This window comes from Rhinolophus sinicus, chromosome 7 (assembly GCF_057876585.1).
Source record: "Rhinolophus sinicus isolate RSI-liver-muscle chromosome 7, RSI-T2T, whole genome shotgun sequence".
Lineage (NCBI taxonomy): Eukaryota > Metazoa > Chordata > Mammalia > Chiroptera > Rhinolophidae > Rhinolophus > Rhinolophus sinicus.
Window position 1 is genome coordinate 52,796,902 of NC_142507.1, and position 26,032 is coordinate 52,822,933.

The window sequence follows — 26,032 nt, forward strand, 5'->3', positions numbered from 1 at the left end:
TCGGATGCAGCTGGGCTGGGATAGAGTTTGGAGCACCCAGGACGGGGCGCCCCGAAAATGGTCTTGGGGTCCCTCAGGACTGGCGCTCTTCCTGAGGCCACTAAGCTCCTCTGAGGGAGACAGAGATTGGGTCAGATTAAATGTGTCGCTAGAGCTGCATAGTGGTTGCTGGCTGAGTGTTTCACCTGTGTGTGGACCTGTGTCTCTGCTCAGATTTGCGCTAATCCCTAAAAGTCTATTTTTAAAGTGCATGTAAGAGGCCTGAGTTCTAACCCTCTCTGTCTGTGGTGCGCCTGCTTTCATCGTACCCCATCCTATATCCAAACCTCATTCGAATAGTATCCCCAGCCCCTGATCACCCACGTACGCAGTTTTTGCTTGTTAGACCCCAGGAAAAGGGCAGGCTGCCCATCCATTTCCTTGCTGAGCTGGGAAAAAGGAGGGAGGCGGGAAATCTTAAGATCCAGACTCATGTTATATACAGGTCCTTCTGGGCACCAGCCGCCAGTCTCTGAGCTTGACGCTTCTCCCCAGCCGAAGCCCACCGGGAAAAGCAATGAGGTATTTCAAAGGCCTAGTCTTTGCTTCTGAGCCCAGAGTTGAGTTCTGTTCATCCAGGGTGTCCTGGATCCCCCTGCTGTCCTGAGGACACCTTGGTCCTCGTAGAGGTCCTTATATCACCCCCCACCCACCACCTCAGGCCTCCCAGAAGCTGGGTGAAGGGGCATGGGGAAGGCGACAGAGCAAAGCTCAGGCTGGAGATGGTATTCCTTCATCCCCACCCTCTGGCTCTCGGCCCACTGCCAGGCAGGCCCTGGGCAGAAAACCAGTCTCCACACGTGGTCACTCGCAAAAGAATAGGCAGGGACCACGCTCCAGGAGGCATGAGAAAGGAAAAGGCTGAGGGTGGGAGGGCGCCCAGGGAGGTGGGCCAGCAGGCTGGGGAGGGGAAGGGAAAGGAGTCCCTCTTCCAGGTCACTCGGACAGTCCGTCAGGTGACTCGATTTCAGTGCTGAAGAGCTCCTTGTAGAGTGGGGGGAAAGCAGCTTGGACCACAATGGGGTGGAGATGCTGGAAGGATTGAAGCTTTTCCACGTGCTGGCTGCACAGGCTCCGAAGCTTCCCCTTGGGCGGCAGCTGCAGATGGGGTAACGGGGAAGGAAGGTCAGTACCATTCTCCCCAGAGCAACGAAATCCTCTTGTCCTTCCTGGGCTACGGTAACCTTCTTGCTTTCTCTCTATGTACTTGGCAGTCGTGGGGCAGCCAGACCCCACTGGGAGGGGGAGCTGTGTGTCAGGCACGTGGAGACCCGGAGAACGGGTGTGGGCCTGGTGGTTTTCTGGGTGGAGCCCCCAGTCATGTTTCTGCTTCTCCCCACATGAACGCCATTCTGGGCGCTAACCCACACTGGATGCTCTTAAAATAGTGAAATGTTGTGACTCTCTGGGTGCTATTCTGTCACATGCCTCTTTGCCTTTGACGATGATGTTCCCGTCACCTGGAATGCCTTTCCGATTCTTGTTTGCTTGGCTAAGTCTTACCTTCAAGTGTCACTTCCTCCAAGAATATTTCCCTTACTACCCCCTCGATTAAGGGTCCTTCCTGGGGCCTTCCCTCTGTGTAGCACTTAAGCCCCATTTTAGGAAAATGACCCACTTTGTCTGCCTTCCCACCCTAGGTTTAAACTCCTTGGGTAGGGTTCCCCCCACCCCATGGCAAATGCTCAATAACTGTTTGAACTAAACAATTTCCAAGCCGGTGCCCAAAACCGCCAGCACTCAGCCAGAGGGTCAGTGACAAAGGCCCAGAGACCCACCAGGAGACAAAGGCAGGGAGACCTCCCTGGAGAAAGGCTGAGAAAGCCATTTATCTCCTGGGGTTGCCGGAATAACCAAGTGAGGCTTAATAACACCTCTCACCAGCCACCCCCACTTTCTCCCCAGCTCAGTCTCCCAGGAAAGGGGCGGTCAGGGAAGAGCGGGTAGCATGGTAGCTCTAGAAATCATCCTTTTCTCATTTCTCTTCCTTTACTTTGTTTCTTTGGCCTATTGCAATATCTTCCTCCCCTCCACTCCCCTTCTTCCCTCCTCCCCTCCCTCCCTCCCTCCCTCTCTCCTTCCTTCAATATCTGTTGAGAACTTACTCAGCTAGGCACAGGGAAGGGCTGTGGTGATATATCAGTGAATAAAATAAAATATCTACCTTTATCAAATGCACATTCTAGTGAGGGAGCCAGAAAATAAACAGATATATAATATGTCAGGGGATTTCTTTAAAGAACATTAAAGCAGGGTGAGGGGTCGAGGGCTTTTTGTATGGGGTGGTCGGGGAAAACCTCTCCAGAGTGAAGGGATGAGCAAGCCATTTGGAAAACTGGGGGAAGAACCTTCCAGCAGCTGGAACAGCAGACACAAAAGCCCAGAGACGCAACGGTGTGAAATGTGTTCAGGGAAGACCAAGGGGGCCGGTGTTGCTGGAATGGGTGGCTGAGAGGCCAGGGAAAGGAGATGAGGTTAGAAAAGAAGTCAGGGGCCCGTGGGCCACAATACAGGCCCTAGATTTGCTTCTCAGCATGATGGGCAGCTGTCGGAGGGCTGAGAATAGTGCCGTGTGGCTGCTGTAAGGCAGACAAGGCTGGGGCCAGCACCCAATCAGGAGGCCTCTCTAACTGTCCAAGTGAGAACCGATGGCTGCGGGGTGGGGTGGATGTATGATGACAGTGGGGAGGTGATGTATTCTGAAGGCGGACCTCACCGGATTTGCTTCCCACCTGCTCTCCCCGTTCCAGTCTCTCTCTCTCCTCCTAATCTCTCCTCCCAGACTTGAAGTTCTTTACTGGCAGAGACTGTTTTTAAGTCTTGCTGTGTCCTTGGCACCTAGCACTGTGCCTGGCACACAGCAAGGGCCCATTGCCTGAGTGCTTACATAAGTGGTTCCTTTACACTGGCTCCAAATTAAATTGCCTAAATAATAGCTCTGATGATATCATTCCTCTAACCCTTGGGGCTCTCTATTGCCTAGAAATAAAACCTTTACTCTTTAATATGTCATTGAACGTCCTCTCTGATTTGCTCCCTGACCTAATTTTCCAGCTTGCCTTCTGCTACTTCACTGCCCCCATCAATCTATCCTGATCTTTACACTTTAGTCAAAATGTCCCTGAACTATGTTCTCCATACATGCACTGTTTGCCTCCTTATTTTCACTCATATTTTTCTCTAAGCCTGAAATGCCTGCCCCACCCCCATGAATGTCTATTAAAATCTTACTCATTTCATGGCCTAGTTTAAGTGCCACCTTCTTTAGGAAGCACTTGGGATTCACTGCTTTTACCCCCAAATTACTTTTCTAACATGTCCCCAATACCTCTTATCGAAGTAATGTTGTCAGGAATATAGTGGAAACAGAACTGGGATTAAATCTTGGCATTTATCCCTTACCAATCATAGAAACTTGGATACGTCACTTAAGTCTCCTTATTACTACAGGAAGATATTAACATCTGTCCTACTGACTGAGCTGCCCGAGGATGCGAGGGCATGTCTGTGACAACACTGTGCTACTGGCGTTATTATGGCTCACAGTCTACGTGTGTTAGAGCTACTGGTACGCGAGTCTCTCCTTCATTCCAGATGGAAGACTCTAGGTGGGAGCAAGGATGCGTCTCTGTATCTTTCCATTCCACGGTGCCTTGTACAGGAGGTGCTGGGTTAGTGTCGGCTCTATTAAACTGAATTGTTCCCTAGGGGCCCCTCCCAATTGCACGCTCTCTAACTTTCCATCTTTACGCACACAGAAGCGACTGCCTGTTCCCTCAGTTCCTGTGCTCGCGCAAGCTCCCTAATGCAATACGGCACTGGCGCCTCTGTACCCTGAGGCCCCAGGCCTCACCAGCCCAGCTATCACAGCTCTGGCGTGGGGCCTGGCCTCTGCTACCCCAGGGACCGCGCCTACCTTTGCCAGGATGCCTTGGCGATGAGTCTTGCAGAGATGGTGATGAAAGGCCAGCTCCAGATTGTACTGCAGCTGCTCTACTTTCCTTTTCTCCTGGAGCCCCGGGCGGCCTGAAGGAGGGGATGGGACCACAGTGAGAACGAGAGAAAACATGGACAACAACTTCCACCAAAGGGTGGGCATCTGTGCTAGATGAGGTCTCCCTGCTTGTGTGTGCATGCGTGTGTGTGCTTGTGTGTGCGTGTGCGTGCTGGTTTGATAACGGTAAGCTCTGGGGTGTTGGGTTTGGCTCGCTGTCTACAAGGAAAACTGGGGAGACAAAAGGGATGAGAGCTTCCAGTCTCCCGCCCCCAAGCTGCCTTCTCCCTGGCACCCTAATAGTTCACATAGTCCACCCAAAGCTAGGCACTAGGAGTCTTGCCGTGGGGAAAAAAAAGAGAAAGAGAGAGAGAGATGGGAAGACAGCCGCCTGCCCCCTGGCCAAGGATGACCTCAGACGGAGACGCAGGCCAGCGGCAGCGCCTCTGCAGCAGCCTGTAGCTAAGTAACCTCCACGGACAAACCACTTTTGGCCTGGGCTCCACAAAAGAGCCTGAAGCCATCTTTTAAATCTTTATTTCCACTTTAACGGACATGTGTAGGTCTCTGCTCGTCGGCAGAGCCAGAAGCTGGTCATTTTGGTGTGCAGACTCAGGTTAGTTGCTGACCCATTTCCCCAGGTTCCCTGAGCATGCAGCCCTGCCCACTCCATTGTAGTGGGGCGGATATCCGGAGTCCTGCCATGACGGCCAGCGGCCTTAAAATTAGTTTTACGATCACCTGCGGGAGGCTGTTAAAAATGGTGGTGCTGAGGCCGCACCCCAGATCAATAACCTCAGGTTGCTGGCAATGGTTTGTAAAGCTCCCCGGGTGATTGCAGGGTGCGGCCACAACGGAATGACTGACGACGTGGATGCACACGCAGACCCCTTTCTCTCGGGACAGCCTCACATCAGCCTTCACTTCCCCTCAGCCTCACATCTCCCCACCTCTCCAGTCCCACTGTGCTGCCCACTTCCTCTCTCCGGCTCCTCTGAGTCTTCATTTGAACTCCTTTTGTTACACAGCGATATTGGTCTGTAAAGGGCTTGTGCGCTCTTTAGAGCCATCGCTCAGGTTTCATCACACCTGAAGGTCCAGTTGCTTCAGTATCTGTGGCACCCCCACCAGCTGAATGTCCCTTACCCAAGCCCAGGGACACTCACTGGCATTGATGAGGACAAGGGCTGTGTAGAGGGCAATCTCATCCTCGGAAAAGCGCAAGGCACTCAGAGAGCGGGAGAAGTCAAAGATGGAACTGATGAGCTCGCTGCAGCCTGATGGCGTGGAAATGAGAGAGTGAGCAAGGTGAGGGGGGCCTCCGAGCCCACGGGCACCCGCCCTCTTGGTGTTTGGCGCGAAGGGGGCAATCTGCCTGGAAAAGAGGGCGCCCTGGGTCTTGAAGCTGCAGATGAGGTGGACATTAAACTCGTCGATCTCGTTTCCCCTGCCCCTCACCCAAGGCTCGGAACAGCTCCACGCCACCGTATTTGCCCTCAAAAAAGACCGTGTGGTTCTCGGCATTGTAGGCCCGGCACATCCTCACCAGCACCACTTCCATGGCTCCTGGGGGGTGGGGAGAAAAGCCCGGCATCCGTCTCTGTGCCCCAGCGTTGTGGTTTCCTCAGCGCCACCGCCTCCCTCCACGCGGCCCTGCGCCATTCCACGCTCTGTGCCCGCTCCCTGCAGGCCTGCCCACCCTCCTTGGGCACCTGCTTTGAGGAGCACGATCTGGTCGTTCTGGCAGAGCTCCATGAAGCCCGAGAGCCTCTTGGCGAACTCCACCACGTACTGGATGGCCTCGGTGAGGCGGTGGGCACAGCGTTCCCACATCTCCCACACGGACTGTAGGGAAGGAGGGGGTCCCACTGTAGCCTCTTGATGACCCCCTGGCCACTGCCCCAAGCCCCTGGGAGTAGGTTCTGAACCCCACGTTCTCAACACGGGTGTGTTAGCCTATTCTCAGCACGCGGCCACACTCCAGGGCCATTCCTGTCACTGGGTCGCTTGTACTGAGCACCCACCGGCCGCTGGCACCCACGGAGCTCTTGGGGGAGAATAAAAATGGCTCAGAAGCTTTACCCTCAAAGCGTTTGTGTCTTGTTGAGGTGAGAAAGACATACTGAATGCCCCTCCCCAAAAGGACACACCCGAAGGTCTTAATAACCTAGAGAAGCAAAAGCTCCGTGCCAAACGAGTGTTCTACAGCGGTGTTGTCAGAGTGCTGGAAGCGAGAGCGTAAGCTTTGGAGCTCGATGGACACGCGTGGCCTTTGGCTCCCGGAATGAGCCTATTCACCTCTCTGAGCTCAGTGTCCTGGTCCCATTAAAGACAGCAACACATGGCGGCCTCACTGGGGGGTGGGGGGTTGTGAAGATCAGGGATAATTGATGTAGCGCGTTTAGCACCGTGCCTGGGAGAGCAGGGGTGTCTGACAAACGGTAATCACGACGCCACCTATAGCCATGGCTGATAGAGCAGGAGGACAGGGCACCACGATGGGGTGCTGGAGGGGGAGGAGGCGAGCCCGCGACAGTGTTTCCAGGCGGGGGCTCGGGCGAGCTGTCCTCCGTCTGCTGGGGTGTAGCCACGCCCCCGGCCTTCAAAGCAGGCGCACACACGTGTCTCCCTTTGACGCCTGCCTTACCCCAGCCCACAGGGTGTGCAGGTAGCCATCTCTGGGTGCCCCTGGGGGCGGGATGGCCTCCCTCCCAGCAGGCCCCCTGGCCTCACCTTCCTCTGGTAGCTGGCCACCTCCTCCCGGGAGAAGAGGCTGCAGCGAAGCCGCAGCAGGTCCTCCAGGCGCAGCTGACACGTCTCCCGGTAGGATTTGCACACGTTCTGCAGCAGGTGCTCTGGGGCCGAGGGGAAGGCATGGCTCCTACCGTGCCGTACGAAGGGCAGCCCTCTGCTGGGCCTCCCCCCACTCGGCCTCGTCCTCGACCCCTTGTCCTCGACCCCTAAACTCCCTGAGACTCATGTTTGGGGACATGGGGTGCCCACTCGGCCCCGCTCTGGGAAGCCCCTTTCTCAGCTTCCCACCCTGCCGGCCTCCCCAGCTGCTCACCAATATCCGTCAGGGAGGCATAGGGTGCCTCTGGGGTGCTGCGGAAACTGGGGCTGCAGTAGCTATCCGGGCCCTGCCCTGGTTCCCCCAGCCCGGGTTGTCTGGGGTGCTCAAAATGAAGTCCACACGTGTCAGGGGTCAGCTGGCCGCCCGTGCTGTAGCAGCCCTCTCTGCCCTCAGCCTTGCCCCGCTCCGGGCTGTATTCGAGGTGGTATGAGGCCCCGTTGAGCCCAGATTTGGCCAAGCTGTGGGAGTAGGAGGGCCCGGAGCCCGGGGCTCTCAGGAGACCAGGGGGACAGGCGGAGGCCTCGGGCAGGTCAGGTGAGGAGCCCAGGGGCAGCTGCCCATCTGGGAGCCCCAGGGTGCAGGGGCGGGGGTCTGCCCCTTGGCCCCCAGTGGGAGGGGTCCTGGCCACTTGCTCCCGCTGCTCCCGCTGCTGCTGTAGCTGTTTTTGCACCTCAGCGTGCAGGCTGTCCCTTTGCTTCTTGGACATGCGGCCAAACTTGACAGCTGAAAGAGGTCGGGATGGGTTTTTGAGGCAGGAGGACAGCGTACAAGGCAGTCGGGAGGCATTTGGAGCATTACGGGATTCACTGGCTGCTCCCTGAATAGCTGACCCCAACCTCGCTGGGGGGACTTTTGTTCAAGACCCCTCCCCACCTCGCTCTCTCGTTTGCTCTGTGCGGCCCGGGCCTTTTGGTCTTGCGCACACACTCGCCCAGCTCCAAACCAACTTCTAATCGTGGCAGAATTCAAGCAGTGAGTCTGGACTGAGGATTCTGGCCTCCAGATATTGGGGCTGGGGGTGGTTGAGGAGGGGGTTGAAGCTGTATTGGGGTCACCTCGCCTGTCTAGGAGGGTCAGAGGAAGAGGAGAGCCGAGCACTCAGGGCTCCCTGTGGTCAGGCCTGCAGGCTCCCTGGTGACCTACATACTCACCACAGCCCAACCCAGGCTGGTGGCTTCTTTCTGAACATCCTCTTCTGTTCTCTCTTTCCTGCTTTTCACTCCCCCCACCCCTCCCAGGTGTGGGGGCACAGCCCCTCGCCCCGCCTGCCCCTTGCACCCCTGCGTGTTTCCTTTCACTTTGTTATTTTGGGTGCTGAAAAGTGCTGACGGGCTGCTTCTGCTCCTCACCACCCTGCCTCCCCCAGCCCTGCCCTGGGCTCCCTCTGTGGTGGGAGTGGGGGTGGGGGGCGCGAGGAGGTGGTGGGTGAGGAAGGTGGAGTGTGGAGAAGGGCACCAGGAGCGGCAGCCCTCCCCACTGCCACCGTCTCTGGGTTGTTCTCAGGCCGCCTCTGGCTCCATTGCTGTCGGGGCTGGGAGTGGGGGGCTAGGGAGGAAGACAGACTGGGACTGCAGCAATGGGCAGGAAGGAAAGGTGTGGAACCTGGATGGTTTGGGGGCTGGAGGGGAGCAGAGGGAGGCCCCTCCATCCTGAGGAGAAGAAGGAAATGCAGAGTGGGGGCCCTTGGGAAAAGGAGGGTGGTTCCAGCACAGCCCCAGGTTGTGGGCTGTGAAGAGGTCTGATGAGGGCACTCTGCCCAGCAGCACAGTGGACAGGAGAAGAGACAGCCTGTGGGAGGAAGCCAGGGCGAGCAGAGCTCCAGAGGGGAAGGGCGTTTGTGCAGCACAGCAGGGGGAGCGCGGGGGGCTGCCGCCCGCTGGCCTCACCGTCTCGGGACATGCCCAGTGCCAGGCATTTCTGCAGGCGGCAGTGCTGGCATCGGTTCCGGCTCGTGCGGTCGATGGGACAGTTCTGCTGACGGGTGCAGGAGTAGGCCACGTTACAATTCTGGCTCCGGCGGAAGAAGCCCTGGGGACGGCAGGCAGAGAGACCAGGCTGCCCATCCCGGCCAGGCCAGCTCGGTCCCCGGGGCCGAGCGCCCCAGGCCACAAGCTCTCCCAGACCCCAGCTTTCCCAGATCCCACCACCGGTCAGTTTTCTGTCCTCCATTTCTTAGCATAATTGCAGTTTGTCCTGCAGTCACTTCGGTGGCTCCTGACAAGGCCGCTGTGTGCACAGGGACCTCCAGGTAAGGCCCCAGCCTCCTGCCGCAGGAGCCCTACCACCATGGAGTCGGAGGCCACTGAGCCCCTGTCCTCGTGTCCAGGAGAGTGTGTGTGTGTGCGCTCACCTTGCACCCCTCGCAGGTGATGACCCCGTAGTGGATCCCAGACGACTTGTCCCCGCAGATTTTGCAAGGGATCACTTCAATTTGTGCTGGAAGAGAAAGAGCAGGAGGTCAGCCCGGGGTCATGGGTACAGAGACGCGAGCTTCCCCCCACCCCCACCGCCAGTGCAGCTTGCCGTCCCCTCTGGCCATACGGAAGAAGCCAGGTGCCAAGTACTGCTCAGCAAAGTGTCTGTGGAAGCCGTTTTTTTGTTCTGTGGGGTGGCCTGGCTTGTACCAGCTCTCTGGGGGCAGAGAAAGCAGCTGCGCAGAGGCCACCTGCTGAGCCCTCCAAGTTGTAAAGCTCCAGTTGCCTCCCTCCCGCCTGGGGACCTAGGAGTCCTGGCTGCTTCACAACACCTGCTTCCCGCCCAGGGGCCTTCCCGCGCTGGGGGCTTCCTCTGTGCCCCCTCCCCCACTGGGGCACAGAGGAAAGATGTGGTGTACCAGGCAGGGGGCACCTGGGGGCCAGGTAGGGATGCCAGCCATCTTCAGCTGGGCAGTGAAGGCTCCGGGAAGGGCAGAGGGAGCAGGGTCCACAGAGTGGGGTCCAGACAGGGTATGGAGGAGACCCCAGGAGAGTGGGGCTCAACAAGCCAGCTCTGCTGGATGCCTGAGAGCCAGGGAGAGAATGAGACACGGCTCCTAGGCAGCCCCGGGCCCCGGAGCAGTGTTGTCCAGGCACGGATGAGTGAGGATGCTTACGTGCGCACGAGGGCCCCTGCGTGCAATGGTATGTGCGCAATCCTCAACGTTAACACTGGGTCTCCAGACCGTCTCATTCAACTTTCCCTTCTCTGTACGCGAGGGAAGAGGCCAGATGAGACGGCTGGTTGGCCCAGGTTCACACAGCTGGTTTGCCTCAGAGCTGGCGCTACAGCCCAGGTTACCTGAGCTTTCCGTTACGCGGTTCTGTGTACATGGCTTTTGGGGTGCACACATCAGGGGGTATGCGTGTGTGAGTGTGTGTGTGTATATACACATGGAAGGTACACGTGAGTTGTGAGCCAAGGCGCATGTCTGCTGGAGCCAGCGTGCACATGTGCATATTTGTGTGTTAGTGTTTGTTCACTGGGCATTAGGATGCCCTGCTGCCCACTGAGGTCGCTGTAAGCTGTGCCTGCCCCCCCTCCCTTTGCTGTGGTTTGCTGCTGGCCCCAGGTCCATTTCCTCTACTTCGCCAGCTCTCGTCCATGCCCACACCTCTCTGCTGTGAGTTTCAGGGACCAGCATTTGGCCCCCCGCCAGCCCATCTTTGAAGGGGAGCTGGGCAGAGCCGGAACCCTGCTATTTCAGGTGTTCCCGTCACCGTCACCCGCAGGCATGTGGGCCTTTGCTCTGCCATCGCTGACCTGCTGCCTCCCCTCCGAGGGGGGAGGTGGGGCGGAGCAGGCCAGGAAAGGTCTGGAACTGAGGCCCCTCTCCTCTCTGACGCTGCTCCCTGGAGTGTCCTGGGAGCTCGCCTGCCCCAGGCCGGGGCCCTGGGACCATGTCGGGCCTGCCCACGTGAGGTGGGAGGATGGCCATGGCTTGCCCACCACTGCCTGAAAGATCAGCTCCATCATTCTTGAACCATCTTCCTCTCAGGCCAGCCTCGAGCTTAATCAGAGTAAGCTGCTGCCTTCTCCAGGGGGACAGGGCACCTGGTTGTCTGGAACGTGATGGAAAGTGAGCTTTTCAGATGCTTCCTAGTAAATCCAGAGCAGGGTGGAATGCATGGAGGGGAAAAGAGGACAGGAGGGGGTTGGGGACCTGGAAAACGGGCAGAAAAGGTGGGGGCACCTGTCTGTCAAGTCCCTCCACTTCTCTAGGCCTCAGTCCCCTTGTCGGTAAAATCAGGATGAAAATGACATCGCCTGTCCCAGGGGGACTGTAGTTCAAGAGCACGACCTGTGGAGAGGGCTGTGCTCCAGCGAAGTGCTTGTAGGTCAGTTACTGCTGAGCGGGGCTGAGGGCAAGGAGGCCAGTGGGCACCAGAGGCCGAGGGACAGGCTTGCGCCCGTCGAGTCTGCCGTCTGCCGTTGCCTCAGCACCTCCCCCCAGCGCAGTGGTCTCTCTCTCCTCAGCGGCCGTCAGCCCAGAGGGGAGAAACCAACATGGGTCACCCAAAAAAGTAAGCGGGAGGGAGACTAGGCCAAGCCACAGTGGGAACTCGGGCTCCAGCCCAGCCGTCGACCACAGGCCTCCCTGCCTGTTCCCTTCTCCCGGAGCCACATCCGTGCTTGTGTGTGTGTGTGCCGACCACATGGTGACCCAGACACGTCGCCCTGACCCATGCCTGACCCACTGCAGGCCCTGGCCCGAGGAACTCACAACGGAGTCACCAAGACCTTTGCCTTCTCAGGGGATGGTGTGGCCAGCCAAGGGCCCCCTTCACAAATACGTGTGGGGGACATCAGGGTTTGGACCCAGCCACCAGGCCAGCCGCTCCACCATGCCCTCAACCGTAGTCCAAGGCAGAGTTACCCGGGGACACAGAGGCACATGGTCCATGAACAGACTTAGACCCAGGGATGGACAGACAGCCAAAGAAACACAGAAAAACCCACCCACGTCCTGGCCCAGGCCCAAGCCCTGGGCCTGTCAGTGCTGTCAGACCCTCTGGTCCCACTCCTTCCTCCTTCCCCTGCCACCTGTGTCCCCTTCATGCCATTTACCCAAAACCTCAAAGAGAAAGCCCCGTGCATGAGTGTGTGTGTGTGTGTGTGTGTGTGTGTGTGTGTGTGTGTCTGTGGGGGGGCGGGGGGAGAGGACGGGAAGGGGACTGGCAGAGGTGGCGGTGGGGGAGCGGGAGCTGAAAAGCACCTTGGTCGGTCAGATACCTCACCTTCTAAACTCACCCCTTTGCCGCAGCCCATGCTGGGAACCCAGGTTGGGGAGGGGGAGCTGAGTAATCACAGGATTACTCAAACTGTTTCCCGGGAGCCTTGCCTGCCAGGAACTTACCATCTAAGGGCCTGACGGTGCCAGGAACTGGAGCCAAGCAAAGGTCAGGCACCTCTAGGCCAGCCCTGCAGCACAGCTCCCACAGCAGCTCGCCCTGCCCGTGCCCGCTGCTGCTTTGGGAAGGTCTGTGTATTTCACTGCCACTCCCTCCCAGGGCCCATAGGAGAGAGAAATGCCCCCACCTGCACACGCCATCTCCTGAAACCATCCAGTGACCTGACAACTCTAGCCCTTTGTATCTCAAACACGACCGCCTGCCCGGGGACCTTGTTAATATGCAGGTCCCCGATCCAGAGGGACGTCTCAGGGGGGCCTAGATTCTGCATTTGAACAAGCTCCTGTTTGGTGCCCAAGCTGGCTGGGTCTCAAACTATACTTCCGAGGAGCAAGCATTTCCTCCCTCTTTCTGCTTTTTTTTGCCAGGCTGCTCCTACTGGGGGATGAGGGTGGCGCTGCTGGTCTCTTCCCCAGCTCATTCTGGTGTCTTCTCCACCATCCAGTGTGACCTCTAAAAAATGTCATTCTGATGCAGTACTGGGAAAAGAAAGTGAGTCTCTCCTGGGTCGCTTTGGACATTGAAGGATGGCCAGGGAGCTTCCTGTGAGCGCATCCTACGTGGGGCAAACCAGTAGAGACAACCTGGTCTGTGCTCCCTGCCTCCTCTAATCTCACCCTTCTCACAGCTGCGAGATTCATTGATATCGCTGATTGAATGCATCCAGAGCTGGCCCTGTGCCACCCTAGGAAGCCAGCCCTGGGCCCTGTCCAGGTGCCCTGTGCCACAGAGAGGAAGTGGTAGACGCAAAGCGGGGGCTGCAGCCCCGGGGGATCTCTCTCGTCAAACCCCAGCACCACCCCCAGCCCTGGTGGAGCATGGATGCAGACAGAGGAACCCCGGCGCTCCTCTGCTCCCTGTGTTCTGTCAGTCTAGAGCTGGGCCTTCCCTCTCTTTTCTTTCTCTCCCCTTTTCTCCAATGGATACCGATTAAAGAGGAATCATAATGGCAGGCATAAGCGTTGGCAGAATTCTAACTCTGTGCCAGGTTCTAGACACAGCTTTCATTGAGTGATCACATAAACCCTGTCAAGTAGGTACTAGTATCGTCCCCATTTTACAGATGAGAAAACTGAGTCCAGGAGCAAGAGTACATGGCTTGGCTGAGGTTATACAGCCAGAAGTGGCACAGCCAGCACTTGAAGCCAGGTCTCTAACTGGAGAGCCAGTGTCTGCAACCATTAAGCTGTATACCCTACAAGGATTGGCTGTCCCAATGCACTGAGGAGAATGGAACAGGGGACAAGGTTATTTACTGGCAGAAGGGGAAAGTGTGAAATGAGGCAGGTGGGGTAGGAACAGAATTCAAGCCAGGACGCGAGTCTAGTGTAAAGACCCAGAGACCCTGTTCCCTCTGCCCCGGCTCTTGCTCTGAGGTGCCAGCCCCCGCCCGCCCTTGCCCACGTCTCAGGGGCAGGCTTGAAGGCCAAGGTGGGACAGCCCTAATGGAGCTCCTGACTTGGGACCCCCCCTGGAAAACTGCAGCGGCTTTGGGGTGTGGACTGGCTTGCTTGCACCTCAGCAGTCCTCTCCGCAGAAATGAAGGAGTGAGTGGGAAAGGGGGGTGCGTCTCTTTTCTTAGCTTAGGCGCCCCCCTCCCATCAGTCGAGTCTCGGTCCCTTTCCCCACAGAGACCACAGCTCTGGCCAGGAGTCCCCCGTGTACCCAGTCTGTCGCCAGCCTCCCTCCTTTCTCAGCTCTCAGTTCCCGCAGCTTCTGCAAAGCTGGAAACCATGGTGGTGGCTGCACCGCAGGGTAAAGGGGGGCTGGGGGGGGCGCCAGGAGGGGTGTCGTTCTACCTGGTGAGCACTCCTCCCAACCCATGGCGAGCATTTTCTGCTGATATACCCAGATCCCAGGGCTGAGAAAGTAGCGAAGCTAAAACTCAGGTGGGCGAGGGAGAGTCTGGGGTTTTGAACAGTTATCAGAGACAACCAGCCACCTGAAACCCCCTCCTGGTGCCCCCGCCACCCCCGCAGTCTGGGACTGGAGTAGAGGAGGGGAAACAAAAGAATTGAGTGAAAACAACCTGTGGATGGGGGAGGGGGTGAATCAGCAGGAGGAAGCTGAAGAGTGGGAACCCGGCTGGCACCGTCAGCCACCTTCCCTGCCTCCAGGGCTGTTTCTCTTTCCCAGAGGCCTCTGCTGCTCCAGAGGCTCTGGCTTTGGCCCCCAGGCCCTGCCCTGTTACCAGCCTCCCCCCATATAGACATTTCCGTCCTTTCTGAGCACAAAGTCCCAGGAAAGGGGCAGTGTTGCAGCAGCGGGAGTGGCCTGGCCATGGAGAACAGGAGACCCCAGGGCTGCCTTCCCTGGAGAGCTCTCAGTAGGGGAAAGTCCCTGCTCCCCCTTTGAGTCAGAGGCACAGAGGCAGGGCAGGGGGAAGGCGCCCCTGGAAGGGGTGACAACACACCACCCATGTCTCATTGTGATGGCACTGGCTGGGCCACTCCAATCTCTAGAGCCCTGGCTGGGGGTGTTGGGGATTCCCTTAGGAAGGGGAAGAGAGGCAAAGGAGGGGTGAGGAGGGATGCAAGGAAGGAGGGGCCCTCTGTAAAGTCCTCGGGTGGCCCTGGACTCTCAGGGTGGGGACTTCTTTCTGGCCCACTGCTCCTGGTTGGCATGACCAGACTTGAGAAAGATCGGGCACAGCTAAGACACGCCTGCGACCTGTACCCCTCGTCCCCCCACCTCCGCATCCAGGCCCACTACCAGGGCTTTCTGCCTATTGACTCCACACTGGGGGTGGCCTCACGGTGACATGAGTGGGCCTCCCGCTCTCCGGCTGGCTCATGGGCACTTCCTCTCTACTTAGCAGCAGTCACCATGGCAGGGAACCTGCACCTCCGTGAAACCCATGCCTCTCTCTCACTTTCCGTCTTCCTAGGCCCTGGCAGTGCCCAGGGTCTCCCCTCCATTGCCAGTCTGTTCTCCGTTCCATCTCTCCCTGGTCTGTATGCCTCTCCATCCTCTCCACTTCTGTCTCTGGCTTCACATCGCAATCAAAGTTTTGGCTTTCCTGGCCTTTCTCCATTTATATCCATCCAGACATTACTCGCTTCCGTGTGTTTCATAGATCTCCGTCCTCTGAGCTGGGTCTCTGCGTCTCTTTCTATTTCTTGGTCTGTTTCTGCTCCTTGCCCTTTGGGTGTGTCACAGTCCCAAGCCCCCAGTGCTCTGAGTTGCCCCAGTTGTGGTTAGAGGGCGTGGTGGTACCTGGCACTCACGGTGGGGAGGGGGCAGTCAGATCAGCTGGGGCTGTGAGGTCCCAGAGATGTCCAAGTGAGAAGGGCCAGTGACACCGAGTCCCATGTTGGAGGAGACCCCGTCTCCTTCCTACCAGCCTGGATGGAGCTGTGGGGGGTAGCATCCTATGTTGGAGACTCCTGCCCTTCTGCCAGCCTCTGAAGCGCACCCAGTCATTGCTTCCCAGGGCGGATTTGCTGATTTCTGGGAAGATGGGTTTGCTGCTGCACTGGCTTCTCCATCCCACACGTGGACATGAAGCTCTTTCCTCCTCACCGTCTACCCCCTGGGAAAGCTGAGTGCTTTTCCCTCCCTGTGGGGGTCCCTGACTCAAGACCAGGGCTGTCTTCTGGGTCCTGGGCCCGCAGAACTAGGAGCTTGTCCCAAGTTGGTTTTGTTTTTCAGCTCAGCTCCCTTGTTTTGCAGGTGAGGAGACCATGGCCCAATGACTTGCCTAAGACCACAAGGCTAGTCAGTGACAGAGGTGGCACCAGAACCTGGTCTTTAGACTCTCGGCCCATGGGTCTTTCCAGGACCCAAGATGGCCTCCCTTCTGTGTCTTGTGGGAAGACCCCAGGTAGAGGCCGGGGCTGCGTCAGGACACGGGTACCAGGCTTCTCTTTTCCTGTCTGCCCTGTGCTCTAAGAGGCTCTCTGGCTTCCCTCCGTGAACACGGGGGCTGGTGGATTTGTCCACCCTTGCTAGGCCAGGAGGTGCCGAGACCCCAGACATCTGCCCCCCAGCTGCTGGCCTGTGGCTCCAAGCCAGGAAGGGGGTGAAGCTGAAAGTTCTCTGCTCCCATCTCTACTGCCTGGTCTCCCTCATCAAATGGGTGACTGAACCTGGGGACACACACACACACCCACACGGCATCCCCGATTTCACTCATTCCTTGCGTCCCTGGGCTGGGCAGGAAGTGTGGTGGCTCTGAGGCTTGGATACTGGGGTTCGGACCCCCTCTGCCTGCTGACCTCGCTGGACGCTCACTGTCCTGCTGCCCCAGGCACGGCAGCTCCTCTGGCCTCCTTTCCCACCCCGCTTGCAGGCAGCTTAGAGGTACAGAGGGCAAGTCTGCAGTGGGAGCCAGGAGAGCGAGTTCAGGCCACCTGTTAGTCACCAACCTCCATCTACTACAGCTGTGTGATGTGGGGGGAAGCGCTTGGCCTCTCTGAGTCTCAGTCTTCTTGTAAAATGAGGGGGCACCTCAGATACCCTCACAGATTCTTTCCAAAACTCATGGCGGAGGAGTCCCTTTCCTATCGCCGCTGCCGCTCTCAGAGCAGAGCTTGAGCAGCCAGACACCCCAGCTACTCTCAGAGCAGTGCCTGATATCCTGACACCCCAGCTACGCTGCCCCGCTGCCCACAGACGTGGGCCTTGACTAGGACACCCTGCCAGGGAAGAGCACCCTGCTTTGCTCACTCTGTTCCCAGGATACCCCTCCTTTCCAGAGGGCCTGGGGTGACAATGGGCCCCAGGCTTGCCCCCCTCCCAGGTGGCCCCATTCACTTACTTCTCATGGCTGAGCTGGGGCTTTGCTGCCTTGGCTCCCTGTCCTCAGAGGGAGGTGGTCCCGAGATTGGGCGCAGGTGGCAGCAGGGTTGGGGGCGAGGCACTCTGAGCAGAGCGTCAGCCCACAGCTCTGCACCCAGCTCTCCCCCAATGCTTCTGGGCAGGGGGGTTTAAGCTCGCACCACACAGGTGGCCGAGTGACAACCCCCCCACTCCACCCCCCCACCCTCCCTGGGGTGCAGCGGGTAAGATGACAGGCTCCCCACGTGGCCAATCTGGGCCTGGGGCAGGGTGTGAGGGGCGGGGCAGCCAATCACAGGGGGCGTTGGAAAATTCCAAAACCACATGCGACAGCCACAGGCGTAAAAGCTGTTTCCACCTGACAGGGTGGTTCTGGCTGAGGAGCCAGAATGGAGCCAGTTTCCTACTCCCCCTCCCCTGAGGACCCCCGAGCCTGACCCTCTTTGCCAGGTGACTCCAGGGACAGGGATGTTTCTAGAGGTAAGTCACAGGATGTCCGCCCAGGTCGGTGGCATGTGTCACCGGAGACCCTGTGGACTGCCAAGAGCCGTGCCCTGTGAGGCACAGTCTGGGAGGCTGCCCCACCCCCCACCTTCGGACACTGTGTATGCCCTGGGCTAGGGAATAAATGATCATCGTAGCTGTAACAATCCTCAGACAAATGCCCACTAGCTGCAGGAGGCGGTTTGTCCCGCAGAAACGGCCTCAGGAGTGAAAGTGCTGCAATTAGAATGCAGATCGATGATGCTGTGTTGATGGTGATAATGATGCTTACTGTGTGCCAGAAGTGGTTCTTAATATTTCCTGTGGATTAGTTAATCCTCACAAAATACTTTATGAGGTAGGTTCCGTTATCCCCATCTCAAAGATGAGGGACGTGAGACACAGAGAGGTTAACTAACTTGCCCAAGGTCACACAGCTGGTAAGTGGTGGAGTCAGGATTCAAACTCAGGCAGTTTGGCCCCGGTTCCATTTGAGGAATGGGAGGGTTTCTCTGGTTCAAGTCTGCTCTTGACGTTGTCTCAGCCTGGGAGGGCTCCTGGCGTGGGAGTCTGTCTGTAGAGTTGTTGGCCTAGGGGCTCTTCTGAGAGAGCGATCCACGTCGGAGGCCCTCTAAGCCTCACACCTGCTCGGTGGAGTACCTCACACTGGGGGTTCCCTGGTCAGGGCCCCTTAGTAGTCAGGGACCCTCTCGGTCTGGGGGTCCCTTCTGGGAGCTTGTGTTTCAGGGCCTCTCAATTTGGGGGAGCATTAATCCTTTCTGGCTTCTTCAGTCAAACTCCTACAAGATCTCTGATTTTGCCGGGACTCTAGCGGCTCCTCAGCCTGGTACAAGCTGTTCCCTGCGGGCCTTCCTAGGCTCTCAGGAGCTGGGCAGGGGACTGTGGGAGGGGCTGCCAGCCAGGGTTCTCGGGAGGACGCTCATGGCGTGGGGGTGGGGGTTGGGAAGGGCATAAGGGGGTATGGTCCTGGCCGAGGTTTCTGTGGTGAGGGGTTAAGGGTAGGAATGGAGTTTAGCCTTTTCCAGTTCCAGCTGCTCCAAAAGTCCCCCTTCACCCCCCACCCACATATGGTCCCTGGCTCCCCTCCCCCGCTCACTCACGCAGCTCCCGCGTCACTCCTTGACCCGCTTTCCTCCTAGGGCCCTGCTCAGCATTTCCGTGGGGCCCTGTGGCTGGGGTGGGAGGGGGGGCAGGCGAGGCACCGTCAGGATTGTGCTGAGCAAAGCAAGCCCCCACGGGGGGAGGCAGCATCCTGGACGGCCTCCCAGCCCCTGTCTGCCCACCTCTGTGATTTCTCTGCTGGGAACAGGGAGGCTGCAGGTTCTCTGGGCTGTGGGAGGGGCAGCAGTGAGCTCTCCCTGGAAGGCCCTGGTGGCAGCCCCTCCTGCCCGAGTTGTCATCACTGCAGGGACCCCTGCTCTTGGAGCCCTTCTCGGAGTGCCCTCAGGCTGTGAAGGGCATGCATGCCTCTGATGGATATAAGCTCGGGGCCTGAGGTGGAGTGGGTGTATTTCCTGGGGTGAAATGTGGTTCTCCCACGAACGCGGAGGGTACATCTGATGTGCTGACAGGCCTTTCCAGGGGATGCTTCCTCCCCAGTAGCCACTGGGCAGTCCTTCCTGAGCTCCAGCCCCTTCTCACATGCAGTAGCCTTAGTCTTCCAGCAGCCCAGGACCCAGAGTGCCCCGTCCATGGTGCTCCCTACAGAGACGAAGGCTTTCCTGCTCTCCAGACCTGCACAGCCTGGCCCCAGGCGGGTTCACACCTCAGGACGTGTTAACCACCAAACCTGGCTCTGCCCACACAAAGCCTGCTGCCGGCCACCCTGCCTCCCTCCCGGCCCCACCCCTTGCATCTCCTGTGCCTCTGTCCAGCACCTCTCCCCTGCTTTCCCCACAGCTTCCTTTTAATTGTGCCCTTCTTTCCTTGCCATGTTCCCTGATCTTGAGGTTTCTTCACGCCCCCTCCTTTCCCCATCTCCCCATCCTCTCTTCAGGCCCAGCCACCTCTGCCTGGTGTCTCCATCTCTGTGCAACCTACATGCCTTTCTTTTCCGTGAACCTCCCACAGTCCTGGCTGGATTCTGGGCCACCTCTCCACACCCCAGCAACAGTTCTTGCCCCAACCCTCTACTCACAGGTGTGGGTCTTCTTTGCAGCCAGCAGCTCTGTAAGGAGAAGAGAGGGAGTCAGGGCCAACAGCTGAAGTCCGTGGGGGACCGAGAGACACTCCCCCTGCTCACAGGCCTCCTCCCCCACCCCATTCCTTCCCAGTGGAACCTGGCATCTGAGGAGAAGGTGGGAACACCCTCCACAGCACCCTTCTCTCCTTGGTTCTCTGCCCTCAGTCGCACTGGCTCTCTCCCAGGTCCTCAGAAGTGCCAGGCTCCTCAGGGCTGCTGGGACTGCCCCCACCCCCAAGCCAACTTTTCCTCATCCCTCAAGTTTTGGATTCCCACTCTTCCTTTCCCGGGAACGGTGTTTTCCTGCTAGATGGCAGGCCCGATGGAGGCAGAGACCGTGTCTGTTTTGTTTGTTCCCCCCTTGGATCCCCAGAACCTTCCATACGCCTGGCCCATCAGAGGCGCACAATAAATATTCACCAGTCAGAGTTAACGCTCGGTGGGAGTTCAACCTCTTCATTGCTTATTTGTGCCTGAAAGCACCTGGGAGTCCCAGAGGTGTGGGGGTTGAGAGCAGGGTGAGGGGGTGTTTGGAGGAAGAGGGGGAGCTGCAAGCACAGACCCCCCTCTGCTTCCACAGGCCCTGGCTGCCCGGCCCACCAGCCCGCACAGGAAGGCTGCGTGGCATCTGTCCATGTACATCCGTCCATCCAGGCGGAGAGCAGGCAGGAGGGAGCACAGGTGAGTCGCCTGGCCTGAGTAGGGAGGCACAGCCGGCCAGAGGGGCAGCTGCTGAGGGGAAAGCCTCAGCTAGAGCATGTCGGGTGTCGTTGGATTGTGTGGTTGGCATTTATTCAACTCTTACCCAGGGGGCCCCTACAGAGCTTTCCCCCGCCAGACCTTGGTCCGTTTCCTACATCCATGCAGCAGTTCCTCCTGGGACACAGGGCCAGTCGTTTGTCCCAGAAAACCCAGCAGCCCTGCTTCAGGCCCCTATAGTTTCCCTAACCTCTGTATGTGTTCTCCTGTTATTTTTCCCGTCTGCTGTCCAATCCTGGCCACCACGCACCACGCACCACCCACACTGTCCCTCTGCCCGGTGTGCTCCCACCGGCAGGCTGGTGGGGGGAGTGGACTTGCCGCACTGGCTCTGCCGGGGTGGGGCTGGGGGTAGGACTGCCCCGAGGGGGCGTGGCTCCAGCCGGCACTCCCGCCTCCCCTGCTGAGCCTGGCTGGCCCCGCCCAGCTTCCTCCCTGACGTGGCACCAGCTCTCTGGCCTCCAGCTTTGCACCTCAGAACAGTCCTGGGGGGGTGGGGGGCGAATGTGCCCCCTCACGTGCCAGGCAGTGTAGTTCTTCCTGCACCGTGTGGCCTGGAGCCTGGCAGCTCTGGCACTCTGGCTTTCCCGCTGTGCTCAAGCCTGTGGCCTGGGGATCTGCTCTGAGAGGGTCTCTGAGTTAGAGCATCGGTGGGGCCAAGACTACCTGACCCTCTGCCCCCCCACTCCCGCTGCCCTGCGCGGGTGCCCCACGTTCTCTGCAGAAACGAAACTCCATACCTCTGGGCCAGTGGGAGGAAGGTGCCAGGCTACTGGGCATGGGCAGCTTGCTTCCTCCCCCACCCTTGTCTGTCATCCTCAAAGGCAGGACAGGTGAATGAATAGAAGGTGGAGTGGCCAGCCTTCCAGCCACTGCTGCCTGGGGTCCCAGCCAGCTGCGCTGTCTCAGGGGACTCAGTACACAGTACAGTGTGTCCGCCTCCCCCAGGCAGCGCGGACACTTGCTTACATTCTGACCCTTCCCTTGTTCTTGCTTCCCTGCCTTGCTCCTCCCGCCTTCCCCACCTGTCTCCTCCCTCAGCTCTCCCTGTCTCTCCCCTCCATGTGTTTCCGATGTCTCCTCCTTCCCTAGTTCTCCGCTGGCATGTCCCTGGCCCCTCCTCCTGTTTCTCCTTGTTTCCGTCAGACTTGTCCTGCCTCAGCAGTGTGCTTTCCCCCTGCCCATCCATCTCGCTCCTCTGCTCTCTGCACTCCTCCCCTCCTCACTTCCTGACCAGTGCCATCTCTCCCTCTCCTCTGAACTGCCTGGCAGTCCCTTCCACCTGCCTGCAGGGCAGTAGGGCCTCTTACCCTGCGAGGCTCGGTGGTGTCTCTGTGGGGCCCTGTCCATGGGGCAACTCTCTGGGTGCCGTCCTTGCCGCCCTGGCCGCCCAGGAGGGCAGGGAGCAGGGCCCAGGGGAGGGAGGAGGGTGGAGGGAGGGAGCACCTGGTCCGTCAGCAGGCAGGGGAAAGGAGTGGCTGGCAGAGCGTCCTGGCACCAGGAGGGGACAAGGGGAGAGCCAGAAGGAACAGAGTTTGAGGCCTTGAGGAAAAACAGGATAAGTGAAGGGAAGGGGACTAACATTTATTGATCACCTACCGTGTTCTGGGCCCTTTGCTGGGCACTTGACATAAATCCATCCTCGCAACACCCACCATGAGGCAGGCATAATGTCTCCCATTTTACCCCTGAGCTAAGTGACGCTCAGAGAGGGCAACACTTACCCACGGACTTGCACAGGACAGGATGTGATCCAGCTGTGATTTGAACCCAGGTCTTTGTGACTTCAGAATCACGTGTTTTCTCTCCGACAGGTGACTGAAGCAGGGGAGCTGTGGAGGGAGAGGTGGGGAAGGGATGCCTTATTTGGGCGATTGTGCCTCTTCTCCGGATGAGGCCAGACGTCCCAGTGGCCCCTCACTTCCTTGAGGCCTCTGCCTGCTGAGCCCCTGCTCTTCCTCGCTGCCCTTCCCTAGAATCCCCTGACTCCCTGATGCCTCCACATTTGACTGCTGTGTTGGGGGCTGGGGGTAGGTCTGCAGGAGTGTGCCAAGGCAGAGGAGCAATGGGAGGGAACGGGAGAAGAGGGGAGAAAAGGGGAAGGGAGGGGAGAGGAGGGAAGGGGAGAGGAGAGGAGAGGAGAGGAGGGGAGAGGAGAGGAGAGGAGAGGAGAGATGCTACACTTCGCTAGAGCGCCCCCAGGCTGAGCGGGCACGCACCGGCCTGCCCTGAGGAAGGGCTCTGTGGAGGGAAAGGGCGGCGGGACGAGGTTTCCATGGGTACTGGGTGCCACTTCTGTCCTGCACAGCCACGGCCCAGAGTTTGATTAGCTGGGCCTGGCTCTCCTGGTTACCCAACAGGCCAGCTGGCCAGGGGCCAAGCTGCAGTGGAGAGGCTCCCTGGCACCTCCTCCTGCTCTCCCTCCCAGCTGGTAAACAGCAGAGCAGAAGCCAGCCATGCCACAGCCTCGTGACACCCCCCATCTGGCGCACGTGGCACCTGGTGTGCAGAGGGCAGGCAGCTGGCCCTTCCCTGTCCTGCCCTCCCATCTTGCCTTCCTCCACTCCTGCCTCAACCTAGAGCTTCACACTCTGCTACCCTGAGCACCTCCGTTCCCGGGTAGCTCCGTCTCCAATGGCAGCAGCTTGAGGGACAAAGGTTAGACGTAGAGAAGGACTTTCCAGCTCCCCAGAAGGAGTGAGGAAGAGGGGAACGGAAACCTTGTTGTGCACAGAATGTGAGGGTGTGTGTCTGGTTATCCTCTTGTCCTTTCAGTAAATGCGGGGCCCACGCGTCTATGTGCACTTCTCTGCACAGAACAGGATGTTGGTGTGTTGGGGGCTCTGTCCCTGGGCAGGCTTGGAGTGAGAAGCAAAGCTCTTGGAAACCCCACCCCACCCTGCGCCCTCTGGCAGACAAGTAGAGCCAGCAGGAAGCAGTAGGACGTGCAGGGGAGTGGAGTGCAGGGCCAGTGTGTCCCATCCTCCCTTCCCTCTGGTGACTGGCTTTGCTTCCACTCAGCATCCTCTGTGTCTCTCCATGCGGCCTCTCTCTGACTATGGGTGTTCTGTTTTCTGTCCTCTCCAGTTCTTCCTTCTCTGTATCGTCTCCTCTTTAAGCCCCTCCTCCTCCGTGAGTCTGGGTCTCCCAGGCCCTTCCTGACCTCCCAGTCATGGCCACAGAGTGAGGCCATAGGCACTGCCTGGGGATGGGCACTTGGCCCTGACCCTGTGCCAGGCAGCCCGGCCCGCCCCATATATCAGGTATGGCTGCCTCTCCCAGCCACGCCACTTCGTGCCACTGTGTGGGATGGGGAGGAAGTGAGGGGGCAGGGGATTGGAAGACAGGGTCCTGGCCTGAAGCGTGAGTCACATGTTTCTTAGACATTCTCATGCCTCTCCCCTCCCCTGCCCTAAGCATGGATGGCTGGGGTTCTTTCTCCCCAGGGCAAGCAGTTACCTTGGTCATCCTTTTCAGAAGTCCACCTTCATGCCTAACCTTCCTCCCTCCTGCTCCAATCACAGCCCCTTTTCTGGATGAATCAGTCCTTTCAAAGCAGGCCAGTGGGTATTTCCTCCTCAAATACATTTGTACATTCTTATGCAAAAAGAAGGCTGATAAGGATCAAGAGAATCATTTCCCCCCCACGTGCCTAGGTTCCCTTATCCGCAGGGCATCTCAAGGAAGGGGGCAAGCAGCCTGGAGAGGGTGGAGGGTGGTGGTGGTGGCTTGGAACTGGGGAGCAGTCACCAACTTCTCTCCCTTCCTCCCCACCCCCTAAACCACAGAAACCACTTAAAGCTCAGTGCAAGCCTGCCCTTCCAGGGAGGGCCTGGGACGGTGAAGGTGGAAAGTGTGTGGGTTCTGGGCAGCCTGCATACCACACACCACCCCAACCCCTCCTTTGAGGGCCACCCCTTCCAGGAAGCCTGATCAATGATTAGGGACCATCTTTCTTTGGGTCCTCTCTCGGAGGTCCATGCTCGGGGACACCTCAACCCACTGGAGTGACTGAGGGAGGGGGCTGTATGCCTTCCGCCCTCATCCATTAAAACGAGGACAACTCAGTCTCTATAAACATCTGTAGATCTCACAGCCTCCAGCTCTGGTCTTCCAGTCACAAAGGCCACTGTGGGTGGAGGGAACAGCTGGAGTTTGACCCAAGCTCCTGGCCCTGAACTTTCCACGGTGACCCTGCTCGTACCACTCATCTGTCAATTAGCATCTGTGGCCGCTTAGGCTTGGACACAGCAAGGAGGGTTGAAAAGCAGGAGTTCTGATTGTTGCAGCCAGAAGACTTGGATGAGAATGTGGCCTGCCATTTATTAGTCCTCAATTACACTGTCAGTAAAAAGGAGACCGTGACCACTGTTCTAACGTGTGTTTGTGACCCTGCTAGGAGGCCAGAACAGTCTGCACACGGGAAGGGTTCTCAGGACCTTATCTGCCCCATCGCGTGTTTCTGTGGCTTTAGTTGCCAGGAAGTTCCTCCAGGGACATTGTGGTCTCCATCAGAGGGGTTAGTTCGCAGCTGTGAACACGGAGTGAACTGCTCCTGAGTGGGGTGCACTGGGGTGAACGCCACCTGACAGGCTCCTCTGAGCGGCGGGGTGCACTGGGGGGTCTGGATGGGGCCGCAGTGCTAAGCCTTCCCTGCAGCCGGTTCTGCCCAGGCAAGTTTACTTCGTCTCTCTGATCTACTCCTCAGTAAAATGGGGATACACCTACCCCACTGAGTGGGTGCGACGATGAACTGGGGTCACACAGGTGAAGTACAGGGCCTGGTGCAGGGCACTTGGTTAAAAGAAGTCCCTCCCTTGCTCCTTCCATTCCTGTTATCTTTCCTGCTCTTTAGCTGACTCCCTTTTCCTACGCCCCTTTCCCGCTTTATTTCTCTCTGTGACATCACCCAGTAACACTTTTTTACATCTTTCTTATTCATTTTGTATCTTGTCTGACCCCCATGTCTGATCTGATCCCTGCTGTATCCTATGCCTGGCACCTTGTCCCTAAGTATTTGTCGAAGGTTAAATGACCTTGACCTTTCTTTCCAGCTGCTTGCAAATAGGCATGAAATTCATTTGCTCACTAAAGGTGGTTACACGGGAGGTTTGGGGACTGAAGTAGAGAACAGTGCTAGGGACAGAGCTAGACAGAGGGGTGGCCCTCACAGGCTGAACTGGCTGCAGGGTTACCATCCTAGGGAAGGAGGAGACCCCTTTCAGAGTGACCTGGTGGGGAGGTGGCAGCTGGTACTTAGGGATATTATAGGGAGGTGACCAGGGGTCCAGGCTCTCCCGCCAGACTCTCTAGGTTCGAATGCTAGTTCTACTCCTCACTAGGTGACTAAAGTCCAAGGTCACATTGATAACAATCGTACTTAGCCCTCGGTGCTGGGAGGAGTAAATGACTTGACAAGTTAGTGGAACATGAGTTCATTGCCCGTTGAACCTGTAACTGTTGGCACTTATTGTTTGGTCGATGCTACCACCTGGTGGACACCTGGAGTGGGAGATTTCCCTTGGCCCAGGTGG

General features: G+C 58.2%; 2 protein-coding genes across 3 annotated transcripts in view; one reads left to right on the forward strand and one right to left on the reverse strand.

Annotated features, from left to right (window-relative positions):
• Window positions 1-26,032, forward strand: part of LOC109451576 (uncharacterized) — a 115,361-nt gene that overhangs the window by 12,566 nt on the left and 76,763 nt on the right. Inside the window, exon 2 of one of the 2 annotated variants that reach the window (XR_012491873.2) lies at window positions 20,320-20,420. The exons of the other annotated variant lie outside the window; for it this stretch is intronic. The gene's annotated coding sequence lies outside the window, so the exon portion shown is untranslated. The remainder of the gene's footprint in view (window positions 1-20,319; window positions 20,421-26,032) is intronic. 2 annotated transcript variants of the gene reach the window in all.
• Window positions 457-21,942, reverse strand: RORC (RAR related orphan receptor C). The gene is made up of 11 exons (XM_019739894.3): window positions 21,809-21,942; window positions 19,695-19,724; window positions 9,238-9,323; window positions 8,774-8,915; window positions 7,101-7,610; window positions 6,767-6,888; window positions 5,746-5,878; window positions 5,492-5,599; window positions 5,200-5,310; window positions 3,956-4,065; window positions 457-1,137 (listed from the first exon to the last, which is right to left on the reverse strand). The coding sequence occupies exons 1-11, from the start codon at window positions 21,846-21,848 to the stop codon at window positions 976-978; spliced, it is 1,554 nt and encodes a 517-aa protein (XP_019595453.2). The 5' UTR covers window positions 21,849-21,942; the 3' UTR covers window positions 457-975.